Raw genomic sequence first — 18,349 nt, 5'->3', positions numbered from 1 at the left:
TGCACCGCGATGCCGACAACATTGCGGCCCTGCTTTGACGCTGCTGTTGGCGCCGCTGCTAATGACCGGCTGCAAACAGCAATGCTGTCGATGATGATTATGATTTCTACTTTTCATAATATATTAGTATGTATATACATATATACGTATTAATGTATATACAGTTTTTTATTTACTATATTTGCCCCTTGGCGCCACCAACATTTCGCTTCCACATTTCCTCTTTTCCCAAGTGTACCTGGGTGTGTGTTGTTGTATTGACACATTCGTCATGCTGCAGGCAGTCACTTTCCTACTTCTAAGCAAATATAGCTAATTACATATTTACAATAAATAAATGCATAAATACGTAGACATCTAAGTACTTCAGTGAAGAGAGTCTTTGTATGCATATCTTCTATTAAATTTTTTCCTACTCATTTACTGTCCCATCCACATTAATTTGTATAGATATTAACAGAAGGAAATTAATAAAAACAGCACACATCAGATCACACTCGATAAGCTCATTGAACTAAAGCTTAACTTGTCAAAGTTGGAGTATGCATATTACGTATACACCGTTATGCTGTTATGCCCTGTAGGAAAGAGAACTATTAGTGCTGCCTCAAGCAGCGACAAATCATATAGCAAATATGCTTGTTATACTTAGCTTATAAGACATCTTAGCTGATCTCATAATTATATTGCAAATCTTCGAAACTCACAACACCTTTATGAAGTTCATATTTTCACCCTTCTTCGTTCTTAAATGTTATTATAATCGTTCCTAATGTATTTATACTGGCATTCATCGAATACTGAAGCACAGTATTCGAAATCTGAAGACAAATAACTAAATGGAAGATCTCTCTCTCTCTCTCTCTCTCAACAAGTATTGTCTACTTCGTTTCGGGATTATCGAAATTCATAATTTAGAAACTTATTTTTCTTATTATATTATCAAAGAATCACATGATTTTGAGCAAGTTTAGAAATTAATAATGAAGAAAGAATTTTGGTTTTCTCTACTCTCAGAGACCACACATAAATGAGAGTATTAACTTTCAAAAAAAATTTCAAAAATTTAAAGCACAAAAACTTAACTAATCACAGTTTCAGAATTATTGAAATTCTTTAAATTAGAAGTTATTATCTCTTATAAATCACTTTTTTGAAATATAACTTGTTTCAAGAAAATGTCAAAACCATAAATTTTCCCTACAGGGTATTGAAGGGCTGTCAAATATTCACACTGCCTGAACATTTATAAGTATCGCTTCTAATTGAATGTCAAAACTCAAGTGGCGCGGAATTCAACTAACTTTTGGTTAACGAAATTTGTTGTTCATGCCACATTCTAAGTACTGGGTACTTGAGCTGGTTTGACAGAGAAAACAAAAAATAAAATAGTTCCCAAAAAATAGATTGGGATATATATTGAGAATGTCCTTTATGTGGATGTTATCACATGAACTTATATTTTACAATTTCTATAAAAATAACTTATTTAATAGTACATCCCGCTAACACACTAGAAACAAGGAAAATTATTAAAACAGTTTTGCGTTCAGAGGCAAATAATTAAAAATTATTGCAATATGTGAATGCAATTTTTTTTTTTAATCTTTATTTGAAATATCCTCTTTTTATAAAATTGAGAAAAACTAAAATTTTTTTAGTATTTGGTGGACAAACCTTTATCTTTAATAAAACAATCCACTCTTTGAGGCATATTGTTTAAACAGTACTTTATTGTTATTTTTAACTTTGTATCATTTAGCCACACATCCTCTAAGTTAAATATGATTGAGGCTACTGTGGGATTTTTTTTATAAATGGACCGTCGATTTAGGGAACGCCCAACAGGTTTCGATGGGGTTTAGGTTGGGTGAATTGCTCGCCCAAAGTAGTATATTGATTTCCAAGTTGTGAAGGAAATCAGTCATTTGTCGGGAGGTGTGGCAGGGCGCTCAATCATTCATAAATGTATGTGTATTATTGTGCTGCTGGAGGGTTCAATGTTGCTAAATATGGTCCAAAAACATGTTGAAGTACATTGTTGTACTGCTCGCTATTCAACTTTCTCTCATCAAAATAAATTATTCAAGGACGCTCCACCGATATGCAGCTCCAAGTCATTACACTGGTGGGATCTTTTACCGTTTTTTGAATGCAGTTCTCCGCATAACGGTTTCACGGTCTACGTCGCACAAACTGAATGGTTTCCGTCACTGCTTCTAGCCAGCATACGTCTCTAAAGATAACCGTTGTTATGAAGAAAATCATGTTAAATAAAAACTACTTATCGTTGTGTTAACAAACTTTCTCAGATTATCAATAGGAAGAATAAGATTCATAGTAAAGAAATAGATGAACCAATTGTAGAAACTACATTTCATGTCGTGTAAGCATCTGGATAATCAGAATACCGTCGAGGTATACCAGCTAACCCTAAAAAGTGTTGTGGGAAGAAAGTTAGATTTACACCAATAAATATAATAATGAATTGACTTTTTAATCATATAGGATTTAATACTAATCCTGTGAATAATGGGTATCAGTGAACAAATCCTGCTATAATAGCAAACATTGCTCCTATTGATAATACATACATATGTATATGGGTGACTTTCGGGGGTCGTTCAAAACTTTTTATGTTTGCTTTGCTCCAATACACCCGTGTAAAATTCTGGTGGAGCCTGGCTCATATTACTCAATGATTTCTCATTCGCTTGCTCAATTTTGGTTTCTTTGCTGGCCGCCGGTATTTTAAGGTTTTTTTTCTGAAAAGTTCGACTGTTATTTGAATATTTCTCTTTCTGTTCTCTCCTGTTCTTTGCGATATTATTACATGGACATCGTTTATCTCATTTGTAATTTCTCGAGCTGGTTTGGCGCGCGAATCTAGAGCCAGCTTCACTACTTTACATAGAATTCGCTCAGACATTTTCCTATTTACTCGTGCGAGCAACGTCTCCATTATTTTAGAAAAAATATTTGCTCTGTTCCTAAAATAGGCATCTAACTTGTTTTGGCTGCAAATAGTTCATGAACAAATATTTTCTGTTTTTTATATGATTATATGGTTATAGTAGTGATAAGCTCAAAATGTTGCAAACCAAGTAATTAGTGATAAAGTAATCAGTGTGAAATTATCTCACTGCTTCACACTTTTATTAAATCGATATTGTAGCACATAGTATACCTATTTAGTCATTCCCTTTCAGAATTTCACCTTTGAGTTTTTATAATCACAAGTGTAATAGTTTCGCTTCAATTAACTCAATTAGATAATTGAAAACTGTTTAGTGTATTGTGTGCACAGTTAGTAACAACAATGTATGCACTTTGATTACAGAGAATATTATTATGATAAGTGATGATGACTGCAGCTGACAGACGAAATCTCATTTCTAATTTTAGACAAGAATTTTTGATTCAGTATTTTGGATTGGTCACTTATATCAGAGCGAGGAATTGAAGTAGTTCAACGTGCATAAGTGTGCTATTTGGTTAGTCTAATGGTTAAATATAGACTATTGAAAGTTTGTTTCGACAACAACAGCAGTATCCGAAGTGTATAGATACTATCTTGCATTTAGATTAAACGATGGAGTTTGAATTTTTGTCCGAAGTAGAGCTGGTATGATATTCTTTATAACGAAAATAATGATATTTTATGACAAAAAAGTACCCGGAAATTGTAAATAAAATGCAAAATATTTAATTAGTCATTGATATTTATTTTGTCGCCTTCAACGTAATTCCCACCAGATGTAATACACTTATGCCAACGATTTTTCCAGTGCTCGAAACACTTTTTTGGGATGGCCTTTAGCTCCTTCAGCTTTAAATTCGGTCACAATCGTGGCTCGATGCGATGGTGCAATATTATCGTGTTAAATCCATGAACTGTTCTTCCACAATTCCGGCTTTTTTCGACGGATGCTTTCACGCAAACGCCTCAATACCGCCAAATAGAACACCTTATTTTTTATTATTACGATTGCAATCCTGTCAATCTGGAACACTGCATCGCGGAACCTTCTCCTGATGGTGTCTTCGTTGCTCACAGACCTTCGAGGGATTTCGGGGTGTAGCGAAGCCACTGAAGAAGCAGTGCAGTGAGCTCTGTTTTAAATCGAACGAAGCTAAATGAGAGGGTAGGCGGTGTTTTCTTATTAGAGCTCACCATCAACTTTAAATTGAGGTTTCCGGTAGTGTTTTTCAATCTAAGGTGGCTGTCATGGAGGTAGTAGTAGATGTACTGTCCCAAAATGCAGCTTCTTTTAAGAAAGTGTATATTCACTACGACATTTTTCTTACTCACGGTCTTTGAAAATTCTACAAAATGAGTCCATTTTTATAATGTGGGTCTTCAGACGGTCTCACCCTTTGCAACGTGAGCAAAATAACAAGCATTCACAAAAGCATTAATGTCCTCCATAGAATGTAGTTAAAGGGCGCCATTTATTATCACATATTAGCTACTCTGAAAAAATAAATTATTTAAGTTCCAAAATAGATAATCCTCATAATACCGTTATTTACATTAAAAAACGATTCGAAACAAATGCCACGCACTCGTCATTCTCATATTCCACGTATCACTACGAAATATATAAAGACACACATTATCAAATTGCTTCCAAAGGACATACAGTAATTCATTAAATAATTTTCCAAAACATAAACTACAACAACACATGCGCCGAATATAATGAAACTTAAAAAAACAAAAGTCATAAAACCGTTTGTTGATTTTTTCAAATACACATCAGCGAGTCATCAAAAACACTTTAACCAATTTGAAACAGCAACCACCACCATCACCAACAATTCAACCAACAGAGTCTACAGTAGATTTGCAACATAAATTCGTACGAAGGAAACTGTTGCCAGGGGACTGGGGTGACTATTAAAAATCTTTACAAATTGGCATCATCGCCGCAGATGGGTGTGTGCTTGTATATATACATATATATAGAGATATGTATATTTAAGGATGTATGTATATGTATGCAGTTCGCACTGTGCAGAAAAAACTAAACGGTGTTTTTTCCAAAAGCTTTGATTTGCGCTTTTTTGCTATTATTCGCCGCCAGAATCGACAGCACGACAGGTGTTGGCAATCGCTTGATGGCACATAAAAGACTATTAAGTGCTCGTTTGTTCACCGATTGCTAGTTGGTGGCTTGTTTTTGTGATGCAGCTTCCTTTGGAATTGGATTTTTGCACCGTTGCTGGCGTTTATTGCTCAATTTCTTGTTTTTTGCACTATTTTGTCATACAATTCGAGATTGGTGAGGACTAAAGGCAACAGTATACGTGCATACAAACCTTATATATGTAAATATGTTTATTTATATGTACATGTGTAGTTTTCGAGCTTCATTCTTTGCAAAACAGAGTTTTTTCACTATCCACTTTTTTTGTTTTTTGTTATTTTTTACGCGCTCATTCATTGTTCATTGGCCGTGTATTGGCGGTGGGATTTGCTGGTTTCAACAAGCTTTTCAAAAAGCCATAATGTGACCATTTATGAGCAGTGCCAAATGGCTAAATGGTAAATAACGGTTTGCGCGCATTGACGGTCAGTTGGTTGGTTAGTTTTTAAGCCATTTTTGTGGATTAGGAGTGAGGAGTTTAACTAATACTTTTATATTTCTTTGTTGGTAGTCGCAATAGAGAACGAAATATACTGGTTTTCCGGTAGTAGACTTATTTGTTGTTTGTTTTGTCTAGTTTGTTAACTTAAAACTGCAATTTATTGAAATAAGTTTGAAGTTAATAGTAATACTTTGAGGTATTCTGGGGTATTTGAATAGGTAAATTATAGAAATAAAATTCATTAAGGTTCACCCACTCAGAAATCTCGAATGCTGTACCATTTTTTCTTTTAAAAATTTACTGTGTATTACCGATTACTACATATTATTTCCACACATATTCTGCTTTCAACTTCAGAATAAAGTTTCATCAACTATGACTAAAGTTTCACATACTTCAATAATTTATCACTGCAAATACTTATGGAACATAACTGTGTATTACACCCTACAAATTAAAACCAACAATCACAGGCTATCATCGATCTTGTCTCTGTCATTTTCACGCATCATTTAACAGCAGTCAGCGCTGAAGAATTGAGTGAAGTGAAAAGTGCAAAAAAGTCTTCATGGCTGCCAAGCCGTTGCATAAAAACCTAAATTCAAAACAAAAAAAACATTAAGAAAAATTCTAAAATAGCAACTAACAGCAATAACACGCTTGCACGGATATTGCAAACAGCAAAAAAGGGCAAAACTAGTCGGTGGTTCTAGCGCTGCTGACCCAAGCATGAAATTCTAATTGGTTTTGATGAAAGCAATGATGACATTGTTTGTTTTTTCTCACTGATTTTTTACTTGCAACTACGAACGACTGAGCTGGCAGCCAAGGATAACCTTAACGGCTCATCAGGTATTGAAGCCTTGATGTTGTTTGTGTGTGTGGATGTGGGTAGGTGAACAAAAAATAGCAGAAATTTGTGATAAATTGATGAAATATTGCAGGGGAAGTGAGTTGAAGTTGAAAGCGAATAGGTGGAAAATGAGCTTAGGAAAATGAAAAGGTATAAGAGCAAATCGTTTTAAAAAGTTAAAAGAATATTTTATCCAAATACATCAGGATTGATATAAATCAAAATTTAAATCAGAAAAAAAGTCAGAAAATAGTTTGTCTGAATTAATTAAAAATGTAATTTTTCAGAAAATAATTTAGCTCAATAATATCAAAAAAAATAATTTCTTGGTAAATAGTTTAATTTGATTAATTTCTATGAAATTTAATGTCTAACTAATTTAGTAAAAATTTTAATTAATTTTAATATTTAATAATAATTCATTTAATTAAAAAAAATTATTTCTCAAAAAACCACTAAATTAAATTACTTAAAATAAATTTTTATAGGAAATAATTTAATAAAATACTGTGCGTAATTTAATTAAAATTACTTAAAACTTAGTTTTACAGAAAGTAATTTACTCAACTTAATAAAAAAGATCAATTGCTACAAAAATAATTTAATTAAATTATTTTAAAAAATAATAATTACTAAGAAATAAATTAAATTAGACAATTATTCTAAACAAAAAGTAATCTAAAAATTTACTGTCCAGGAAAAAAATTAATTTAATTAATTTAAATTTTTAATTAATTACAAAAATCAATTACTTCAAAAATAATTCAATAAAATTACTTAAAAAAAATAACTTCTAAGAAAAAGATTTTATTTAATTAACTTATTTAAACTATTTTTAAGAAAATAATTCACTTAAGTTTATTAAAACTATTAATAATTATTAATTAAAAATAATTAAATAAAAATACTTTAAAAATAATAATTTCTCAGAAAACAACTAAATTGAATTAATTAGGAAATTGAATTTACAATATAATAATTTATTTTAATTGATTTAAAATTTTATTTGTCTCTATTTAAATTGGATAAATCTTCTAATTTATTATAAAATAATTAATTTGTTTCAATTAAATAAAAAATAACTTCGTTGAATTAATTAAAAAAAAATAATTTTTCAGAAAATAAGTTAATCGTGTTAATTAAAACAATTAATTTCTATAAATTAAAAAACAAATATTTCTCAGAATTTGATTAAAATATTTTATTAAGTTAGTGAAAACTAAATGAAAAAATTTAAAAAATTATTCAAATTAGAAAAATAATTAATTTTTCAGAAAATAATTTAATAATGTTAATTAAAACAATTAATTTCTTTAAATTAAAAAAATAATAATTCTGAAAATTTAATTAAGAAATTTTATTAAATTAATAAAAATTAATACCTCAGAAAACAATTTTAAAACTAAACTTCTCAGAAAAAATATAACCAAATTAGTTAAAAATTTTTTTTCAGATGCGGTATTTTAATTAAATTCATTAAAAAATGTACTACACAGAAAATAACCTAGTACAATTAACTTAAAAAATGAGTTTTCAGAAAATTATTAAATTAAATTCATTAAAAATGCAATTTCTCAGAAAATCGGCAAATGATTTATTTTAAAATTTAACTACTCAGAACATAATTAATTGAATTAAGTAAAATTATAATAGACTCGTGGAAAATATATTAATGAAGTTAATTTTTTATTTAAAATTATTTTTTTTAATTATAATTAATAATTATTTTTAATTTTAATTAAAATTAAATTAATTAAATTTTAAAAAAAAAATGTTCTCATAAAATTAGATAAGTACATACTATTATGCTAGTACTATACTAAACATTTCATTATATTAAAAAAAGCTCTTTCTACTATCTCAGTCTCTCTTTTTACTTGTAATACCAGGTCTTAGTCTGCTCAATATTTGTTTTCACTTCAAGCTAAAAAACCCTCAAAACCCCTTAATATGATGTGAATCTTAGAAAGTCTTTCTTTTCCCTTTTACAAAGCATTTCCGCTCGCTTCCCTCACTGTCGCCAACCATGTGAGGTGTGATGTGCAATAGAAGTGTTGAGACTTTTTTGATTGATTGCCTTCTGTGTAATAAAAGAAGTAGGGTCATTACAAACGAAAGGCAAGCTGCACATAAATGCAAACGTAGGTCTTGCTTCCAACAATATGTATATTTAAACAAAACATAGACGTTCGCTTCAGATTTTCGTCTGCCAACTTACAAATATTGACTAATGAAGATTTAGTATGTACAAGAGTAGAGCAGAACCAGGAAGTGAAACCAGGAAGAAAAGCGACTGTGTCAATAACTACGAATCGACAGTGTCTCAAACTTCGACTCCAACTACGACCAACTACGACTCCGGCGCTAACGCTGACGTTGATGTTCGTTAAAGCGGCCCCACAGATGATGACTTGACTCGGTTGACATGATTAATTGCGGGCATTAGCTTGTCTAAGCGCCGGCGATTTGAGCAGCTATGATTTTTATTGCTTTGCTTATGCATTTGAGGCAGGTAATGATGGATAAACGTGCACCTTTGCACCTCAGCGCTGAGCTAAACCGACAAGCTGGTGTTAGACTTGAGTGAAATGTCACAAATAGAAAAATACAAACGAGCAAGGAAGTGTACTCATATGATAGTTAATCCTATTTGCTTTACGCTTTCTGAAAATTAAGACTTGCTGATGAAACTTCCCACACACACTGCGCTACCGTGTGGTAATTACATTTCAATTATGTTGCACCGCAACTAATTTGATTAGACGCCTTTTAGGCGCATAAAACTGAAGTCACTGACTTTTACCACTTTACTTATTGTGTTATAGTTAGTTTATTATGTGTGCGTTTGCATTCAAGCGATTTTCCCACAAAGCAAATATTGACTTAGTTTCCGCGCACACAAGTTCAGGCGGTAGAGCAGGAAAGCGGAACATTGGGAATTTTCAATGCTTGGCATCCATTACGAATACGAAACGCGTGCGCATAGTTAAAAACTTCGGCAATTGTTGTTGTTGTACTAGCTGATGCCGCTATACAATTCTCATATATCTACAATTGCATAGGAATAATAGCTGTGAATATTGCTTGCAAGCAGAACATATGTATGTATGTATGTGTGCAGCATTTAACTAAACAAACAAACTCAGACCCAGCACCAGCACCAACAAAATTTCAACCCCACAACTACACCACACGCACACACACACCTTAATCATATTTATTATGTGCACTACCGCTACTTCTGCTCGTGCGGCCCAGCAACAACAAGGGATTACATGCTCATTACAATTGTGGAGAATGCAAGCGTAAGCGCTTGCGCCGTTATTTCGGTTAGCGACGGCAGTGATTTGGGTGCAGAAGTTTCTTAGCATGTGTATGTGTGTGTCTACACACGCTGGTGTAAAATCGTAATTTTACAGCACATTTTAAGCGCCCATAATTAACTTCTCACATCCATGGTTTATCAATTAAGCATTTATTGGCGTTTAGCGTATAAAATTGAAGGCAAAGAAGCGAATAATAAGCGAGTAAAGAGAGCTTTCCCGTAAGGCAGGTTGTGAGAATTTCGCACGGAAGCTCACAAGATCTATACTGGCTAAATAATTAAAATTGGCGAATCAAAAAAATATTTTTTTTGGTCTTAAGAAGTAGATTACACCAACTATCCCATAGAGCTTTACTATACTATAGGGTCTATATTCCTGAGGTTTTATTATTTTTAATTTTAACATTTATTTAAGGAAAAACTGTTAATAGCATTATTCAAAGTATTGCCTTTCGGAAATTATATTATTTTGCCATCTTTCTGGCAATTTGTGGATTCCATCCAAACCAGACCCGACTAAACGGCCAAAAGTGATAAAGCCAATTTTTGATACCCTGTTCTGATGTGCACCGTTTTCCAGTGAGGATGTTCTGCATAGATCGCATTAAATGGTAATAAGAAGAAGTCAGATCTGGGATATAAAGCGGATGAAGCAATACTTCCCAACCGCTGTTTTTGAAATAGTTTCTAACCGGCCTTGCAACATGAGGCCGAGCATTGTCATGCTGGAAAACTAGAATTAGTGTTTAGTCGTGAATAACGGCTGTTTTTCGGCATTCACTCGTTTCAATTTGATGAGTTGTCCTCGGTAGCGTTTCCATTAATGTTAACATTCGGTTTTAAAATCTCATAATACAACACATCTGTTAGATCCCGCCTAATACAGAGCATTAGCTTCTCGTTATGCATATTCGGCTTTGTCGTTGACTTCACTTTTTTGCCTTGTTTCGCAATCGATTTTTTTCGCAATTGATTATTTGTTATTTTATCAACAGTCACTTTCCGACGCTTAACCGACTTCTTTTCCTGACGTAAAAAGCAACAATTCTTACATGCAAACTCGTTTTGCAACATCTCTTGACTTCAATCCGAATGGCACACAAATATCTTGCTTACGAATGTATTCGGCTGCTTTAAACGTTTTGAAATGGCTGCTTGAGTGGCTTGCATAGATTTTGCTGGCTCTTCTTGTATTTGACAACAATCTTCCCGGAGCAATCCTCATCTTCAAACTGTTTTTTGGCCCCCGTTTTTTGTCTTCCAAACTAAAATCGTCACTTTGAAATCGTGCAAACCAGGATTTCTTCATATTAAAAAATTTAAGAAGAGCTCAGCTCGAAAGCACTTTCCCAAACGCAAAGGTCGACAAATTTGAATGAAAAAAATATTGTTGTTTAGGCTTTTAAGTAAATTACATATGTATACTGAACAGTGGCGTAGCTACAACTTCGGGCGCCCGGGGCCAAGGATGTTTTGCCGCCCCCCTTTATCTACCTACCTACAAGTTTCATGAGGTGGTTCGAACAAAAGTGAATTTTTACAAAATACCTTCGATATTAAGTATATAAAACTTAGGAACTAGAAGCCACGCTAATTCTGAAGTTCCACAATTCTCACAATACGGTTTTTGAGGAAATTGATAGTAAATTTACAAGACATCTTATTAAAAACCATAGAAAAAACCCATTTTCTCTCTATATCTTGTACACTTTTGACACGATTTGCATTAATTTTTGCCCGAATTGGAGTTTTTAAATACAATTTTGCCTTCCTTCGATCTTTGAAAAATCAGGTTACTCACAACATAATATGTACATATATCATACTTTTCGGAACAACAATTGATTTTGGTCCCCTTTCCAATATTCGAATTAGAGTGATCTACAACATCGATAAAATTCCTTGATAGAGCTTCATCGAAAAAAATTGAATTTGTATTGAGATCATTAGGTTGCTGAGTTAACCTGCGTCGAAAGTTGTAAAAATTAATCGAGCTAAAATGTTCGCGATTCAATTAAATTTTTTGGGAGAGCTGAACATTTCCAGTTACTGTGTATCAAATGTATCAAACTTTATGATAAATTGCCGAGGTCCAGATTCCAACGCTAAGGTTGCCAAATCCTGAAATATAAAAGGCAACCTATGTAATTTTGTGTTGTCATGATCCAAATTTGTTGAAAGTCTAGAAAAGTTTAATAATCTAAGTGAACCGACCGATGAACAATTAAAAATGTATTTTTGTGTGCAGAAATTTATCTGTATAAAATAGCATTAATGAAAAAGTTTGGAAAAACATCAGCACTTTAAAACGATTTAAATAGCTGTTGCCATGCAAACAAGATAAAACTAAGAAATTACTTTAATTCTTTTATCGAGCCTGCCACTTTAATATCTCCTGAGTTGAGACTTTTCCACACAGAAACACAAAAACAATATAAAATAAAATCTACGTGGCATCATAAAAAAGGCACTTGTGCAAAATTTTTATATTTTTATAAACTTTGCACTGACAGCAATTTATGTATTCCGTCTGCCACCATATTTATTGCATAAAATACTACCCCCAATTCATTTAAAATACACACACAACAACCTAGCAGCCAAGCAACACACACACCCACAACAACACACACACCTATAACAACAACATAAGAACCGTTAGCACACACAAAAAGCTCGCCTAATGGCGAACCCCAACGAGCGAACCCAAACCAGGCGCACAAACCGCCCGCACAGCCACCGAACCCAACGAACAATGGCTTACCGTTACGGAGTACGCATGTGCAGTAATTATAAATACAAATACCAGTAAATGCTGTTGCTTTTTTAACAGAGAGAATTATATATAAATAAAGTGGAGTGAATGAGTTGCGGGGGAGTTGGAAAATCGTAATTGGCAACAATGCATACTCGTGGGTGGTCGGAAGTTGCTACGGTTATGTATGTGAAAGCAGCGAATGAGTGAATCGAACAACCCTAAAAGCTACCGAGCAGATGTCGTTCTTGTTGTTATAGCGGAATATGACAATAAAGGGAAGAGAAGGAGAAGGAGCTGGCTGCTGTGGCTGGGGGGCCTGCAAGTCATGGCGCGGTTAAATAAATCAAAATTCTACTTCGAAATGCAGGGAAACAAACAAAACAAAACAACAACAAAACAGTCATAGAAAATGGATGCAACAACAAAATAGTCGTAGAAAATGGATGCAACACAAACAAAAGCAAAGCTGCCACAATTGCAAACGGCGACAACAACAAGAGCCCAAAGTGAATGGCAAATAAAGAAGGCGGCAAACAAACAGACAAACAAACAATTGCAGAAGAAGAAGACGCGCACAAATGAAAATGCAAAAACAAAATGGCAACTGTGTAATTTATTACTTAAGTTGAGCGGCGGCAGCGTGTGGCGGGGGGTATGGAGGCGCTGGCTGTCAACTTGTGCCAAATAAATAAAATATTACAGCGCGGCAAGGCGGCAGGAGGCCGCTGGAGTGGCAGCTACATTGAAAGTAAGAAAAATTATGGAGGCTGGTGGGTGGCAACGCCATATGTTGTTGTTGTGCAAGCAAGAAACCAAGCATAAGCAAACGCTGCAGCAGTGCTTTGCTATTTATTATGGCGCTGTTGTTTTTGTTGTTACTGCTTTTGCTTAGTTTTTTTTTCTACGCTCCCTGTAGCTGCAGTGAATTTTGATTAGCTCGGCGAAGTGCTTTATTTCCGCATTTGGAACTTTTATTTTTTTCTTCGCTTATTTATTTGTTAAATTGCTTATCTCTGCGGTTATATAAATGCGAAAGTGTGCTGTGTGTGTGTTGGTGTGTGTTTGTGTGGCGCTGGCATATGAAGGGGCGTTTCATTTGGATTCCGATTTATATTTTTATCTTCTTCTTACTTATACTCATTGCAATTTCACAATTGTATCTGCACACCCACACACACACACACACAAAACGCCGTCATGAATGTCGGCATGTGTGTGCCTTATAAGTACTTTAACTTTATATTGTGTACGTGCTAGACGCCATTTTGTGTTATTATTCTCAATTTTTTTTTTGGTGTTGTTCTTTAACTTGAAGTGCTCAGCCATATGCTTCAGGCATTTCATTGTGCTTGCGCTTGTTTATCTTTCATTGAAATTTAAAGTACTTAAAATTTATGTGTGCGTGCACATACATACATATGTATCTTATATATATTATATATGTATTATATATGTATATGTGCATACATTATTAGCAGAGCAAGTGCTAATTTCGAGTACATTTTCGCAGTATTTATGATATGTTATGTGTAGATGGCGTGCTTGCGCGCACTTGTTTCTACCCACCCGCTATACAAACATGTCGAAGCTTCGAAATGAAAATAATTTGCACAAGTTCTAACATGCTTTTGCGTGTGCATAGTATATCTAGATCCTCTGCTCTTCTCTTTGCTTCATTACGTGTCTGCACAAATTTGCATTTAAATTTATTATTGTCAACGGTAGCCACGTCAATCATTTAAAAATATTCGTGAAAATGTGTCAGCGAAGTCGGATGCTCAAAAAACTAAACTTTTGATTTTTTTATGTTTGTGAATGTGTTTAAATATCTCATGTTATGCGTATTTATAAACGTTTTCAGCCGTTCTTGTTTAAATCATGTTTCGTTTTTAAAACAATACCTACAGTTCCGTGGATTTTTCAATTCTCCCAGGTAATAAAATTTTGAAATTCTATTCGAAAAGGCAATTGAAGCTCAGAATTTGCTGAAAATTCTCTTCATCACGTTTGCTTTATAATTTTATGAAACGATTTGTTTACTTACTTACATTTAAGGTGTGTCCTCAAAATAGCCCAATTTCTTTAATATCGAATAAAATGCATATTATATTATATTTTAATTTCAAAATAGTTTCCATTAGACTGAATTACAACGATGAACCAACACATGCATAGTTTTTTTATTATTTATAGAAAAGTTACGGTTGTAATTTTTTAATATTTATTTTGTCGCCTTTAAAATAATCTCAACCCGTTGTAATACACGATTTTTCCAGTCTTCGATACACTTTTCAAAAGTAGCTTTTGGGATGGCCTTCAGCTCCTTCAGCGAATTTTGTTTTATCTTTTCGATCAACTGAAAACAGGTTCCACGGTGAGGCAATTTTAGTCTGGGGAACAAGAAAAAATCACACGAAGCCAAATCTGGTGAATACGGTGGTTGATCGACGATATTCGTTACGTTTTTGGCTTTGAATTGGGTCCCAATCATGGCTCGATGCGATGGTGCATTATTATCGTGTAAAATCCATGAATTGTTCTTCCGCGATTCCGGCCGTTTTCGAAAAACTTTCTCACGCAAGCGCCTCAATGCGGCCAAATGGCATGGATTTTTTGGTTTCGACTCGTTTGTTCCCTTCATTCCCATAATCGTGTTTTGGTTGGGTATAAAATTCATAAACCCATGTCCCAACAGCAGTTATAAAGCACTCCGTGAATGTGGGGTCGGAATTCGGACGATCAAGCATGTCCAAAGAGTCCGATTTACGGCACTATTTTTGAAAAAAAAAACTCAACTTTATCGGGACGTGTCGAGCAAGAACACATTTCATACCTAAGATATCCACCAAAATCATTCAATTTCTGAGTCCTTCAATGTCATAATGTATTGTCCATATACTTCTTTTGCAGAAATTAAACTAAAAATATTTCGAAATATGTAAGAGATGTTCAATGGGAAAGAGCAGAGAGCATTAATCAAAAATGGATATATGTATATATATATATATATGTAGTCACCTAAAATTGAAAATAACGTATCCTCAAAAAATCGAAATTGAGTTTTTTATGGTTTAGGAACCACTACAATATATTATAAACATATTTCTATAAAATTTTCAGTTTCTGCCAACATATATAGTACATATAACCAAGTTATAACCAAATTTCATCTTTCTGTTTTATAGCACCTTTTACTTTTGCTAAAAACTTATGAAAAGTAATGTGACGTTATTCTACATTTTAGGTGAAGATAAACCTATATAGAACTAATCAATGAAATTAGGCGCAGACAGAGAATTTTCATTTAGATTTAGGAGTTAGTAGGACCCAATATCACATTTAAGGTTAAACGGTTTAAGATCATTTTTTTTGGCTTGAAGTAAGTTTTAAGGAGTTAAAAAATTATTCTATTGGTAGAATAGTGAAAAAAACTATTTTCTTAAACATTTTTTTATTCTTCCTTATAGTAAAAAGTCGGATTAGGTTCACACAGTATTAGCACGTAAAATTTGAAAGAGTTTTTCTTGACACTACATTATTCAAATCGAGCGGTAGCGGTACTGATAGATTACTGCTCATATCCACTTGTAACTACTTATGTATATATATAACTATGTGTCTGTTACATGATTAGTACTATAGCTTCAGTGTAAGATTATCTAGTTAACTGCATAAGATTTTATGTTACTTGTTTTTTATAGAAGCACTCTCGCATAAGTGCTGGCATTTTTTATGAAAATAATTTTTTATCTTAATAAAGTCTGCAAAAAAAAAGTTGGGAAGGTTCTCCGCCTAACGGTTTTCTATTTTTTTCTTATTACCAGGTATCTCATTCCAACTATTTCACAAAATATTTCGTTTTGTGGATACCGTAGGAAATTGAATGCTTTTCAAAAAAGGTTTATTACGATTTTTTCATAAACCTAAAAAACCATTCATTCAAGTAAATAATATAGTTATCGGCAGAATTAATATATGTACATACATACATATATCAGACCATTCGTAGTTGTTGATTCAAATTCGTATATTTGGGTGGCTAATTTGCAAGAGTCATAAAGTCGCTTATATGTATTACATACATATGTGTAAGTGGCTGTCTGTATGTATGTGCATAACAAATCATTTCCGCTTAGAAACATATATTATTGCCTAAAATCGATTAATGAATGAAATTCATCATACACGCGCATACAAATAAGAGGATATACATATATGTATATGTATGTATGTATATACATAAATATATATTAATGCCAATTTTTATATACTCATGTTTACACAAGTTAATAATTACACTATTCATTCATTTACTTTTCTTAATCCCGGAAATTGATGTCTAATGAATTCTAAATTGGCTCCAATTAATATAGAAAAAATCAATATTTGTTTTAGACTTATGAAACTCAGCTAGTGGGAAATTAAAAAAAATAATTCATTTCATATTTCGATAGATTCTACTACCTAATCAACTACTCAAATAGTTTCGTACCGCGACCTTTAGTCTATTGTGTCCTAAGTCTAACAATTTATTAATTACTTCCTATTTGATTTTCCCTGCGTAATAAAAAAACTAATAATCTCATATCTTCTCCATTTATTTCCAGGTGTGGTTCAAGAATCGTCGTGCCAAGTGGCGCAAGCGCGAGCGCAACGCCATGAACGCAGCTGTTGCTGCCGCCGACTTCAAATCCGGCTTTGGTTCACAATTTATGCAACCCTTCGCCGATGATTCGCTCTACTCGTCATATCCGTACAATAATTGGACTAAAGTGCCATCACCGTTGGGCACGAAACCTTTCCCCTGGCCGGTAAATCCACTCGGCTCCATGGTGACCACCAATCATCACCAAAACTCGGTGAACTGCTTCAATACCGGCGCTAGCGGTGTGGCGGTCAGCATGAACAACTCCATGTTGCCGGGCACAATGGGCTCTACGTTGACCAACAGCAATGTCGGCGCCGCACCATGTCCCTACACCACGCCCGCCAATCCGTACATGTACCGTGCCGCCGCCGAACCCTGCATGACGTCGAGCATGTCATCGAGTATTGCCACACTACGCCTAAAGGCCAAACAACACACCACCGGTTTTGCCAGTCCCTACTCGGCACCGTCGCCAGTGTCGCGTTCCAATTCAGCGGGTCTGTCCGCCTGTCAATACACCGGTGTGACTGATGTTGTCTGAGAAAACGCCCTCGGGGCGCTACTCAATCAACATCAACATCATTTGCATCACTTCTCCGCCAGCAGTGGTGGCGGTGTATCCGCACACTCACCCAATCTCAACAATAATTTACATCATTTACACAACAATAATAATAACAACAACTTGTTGAACAACAACAACCTGCTGCTAGATCATAATGGCGAGCTGAGCGTGGGTGTGGGCAGTCTGGTGGGCAACGGTGTGCACAATAACAAATCACCGCTGGGACATCAACACAGTGATATGGGGGATGGCAACGGCGGCCGTGGCGGCAATGGTGGTGGCACAAATAACGGACTGTTGGGGCCGAATGTCAATAGTGATGGCGGCGACGAAGTGGAGGAGGTCATCGACTAAAGCTGTCGAGGGTGGTTTTAATTGGGTAGAGTTACTATAATGCAAATAAATAAATAAATAACGGCAACTTAAGAAGAAGGCATAACACAACTGCGGCTCTCAAACTGTTCGAGTGAAATGTAAAGGGATGTGTATAATAATTATTAAAGAAAATGTAATAATAAAAAATAAACAAAAAAGCAAAAAAGCAAAATATTTGTTACAATACTTGTAAAATATTGATTAATTAAAGTGCATACAGATGTTTAGTGTTA

At 34.0% G+C, this 18,349-nt stretch overlaps 1 protein-coding gene across 1 annotated transcript in view; it reads left to right on the top strand.

Annotated features, from left to right (window-relative positions):
- Positions 1 to 18,138, top strand: part of LOC126759194 (pituitary homeobox homolog Ptx1) — an 80,312-nt gene extending 62,174 nt beyond the window's left edge. Inside the window, exon 5 of the mRNA XM_050473888.1 lies at positions 17,136 to 18,138. Within this exon, the coding sequence (XP_050329845.1) occupies positions 17,136 to 17,717 (582 nt within the window). The 3' untranslated portion in view covers positions 17,718 to 18,138. The remainder of the gene's footprint in view (positions 1 to 17,135) is intronic.
- Positions 18,139 to 18,349: the final 211 nt, after the last annotated feature.

Source organism: Bactrocera neohumeralis, chromosome 2 (genome assembly GCF_024586455.1).
Source record: "Bactrocera neohumeralis isolate Rockhampton chromosome 2, APGP_CSIRO_Bneo_wtdbg2-racon-allhic-juicebox.fasta_v2, whole genome shotgun sequence".
Taxonomy (NCBI): Eukaryota; Metazoa; Arthropoda; class Insecta; order Diptera; family Tephritidae; genus Bactrocera; species Bactrocera neohumeralis.
The sequence above is the reverse complement of the archived record's forward strand: the minus strand, read 5'-3'. Positions and strand labels throughout refer to the sequence as shown.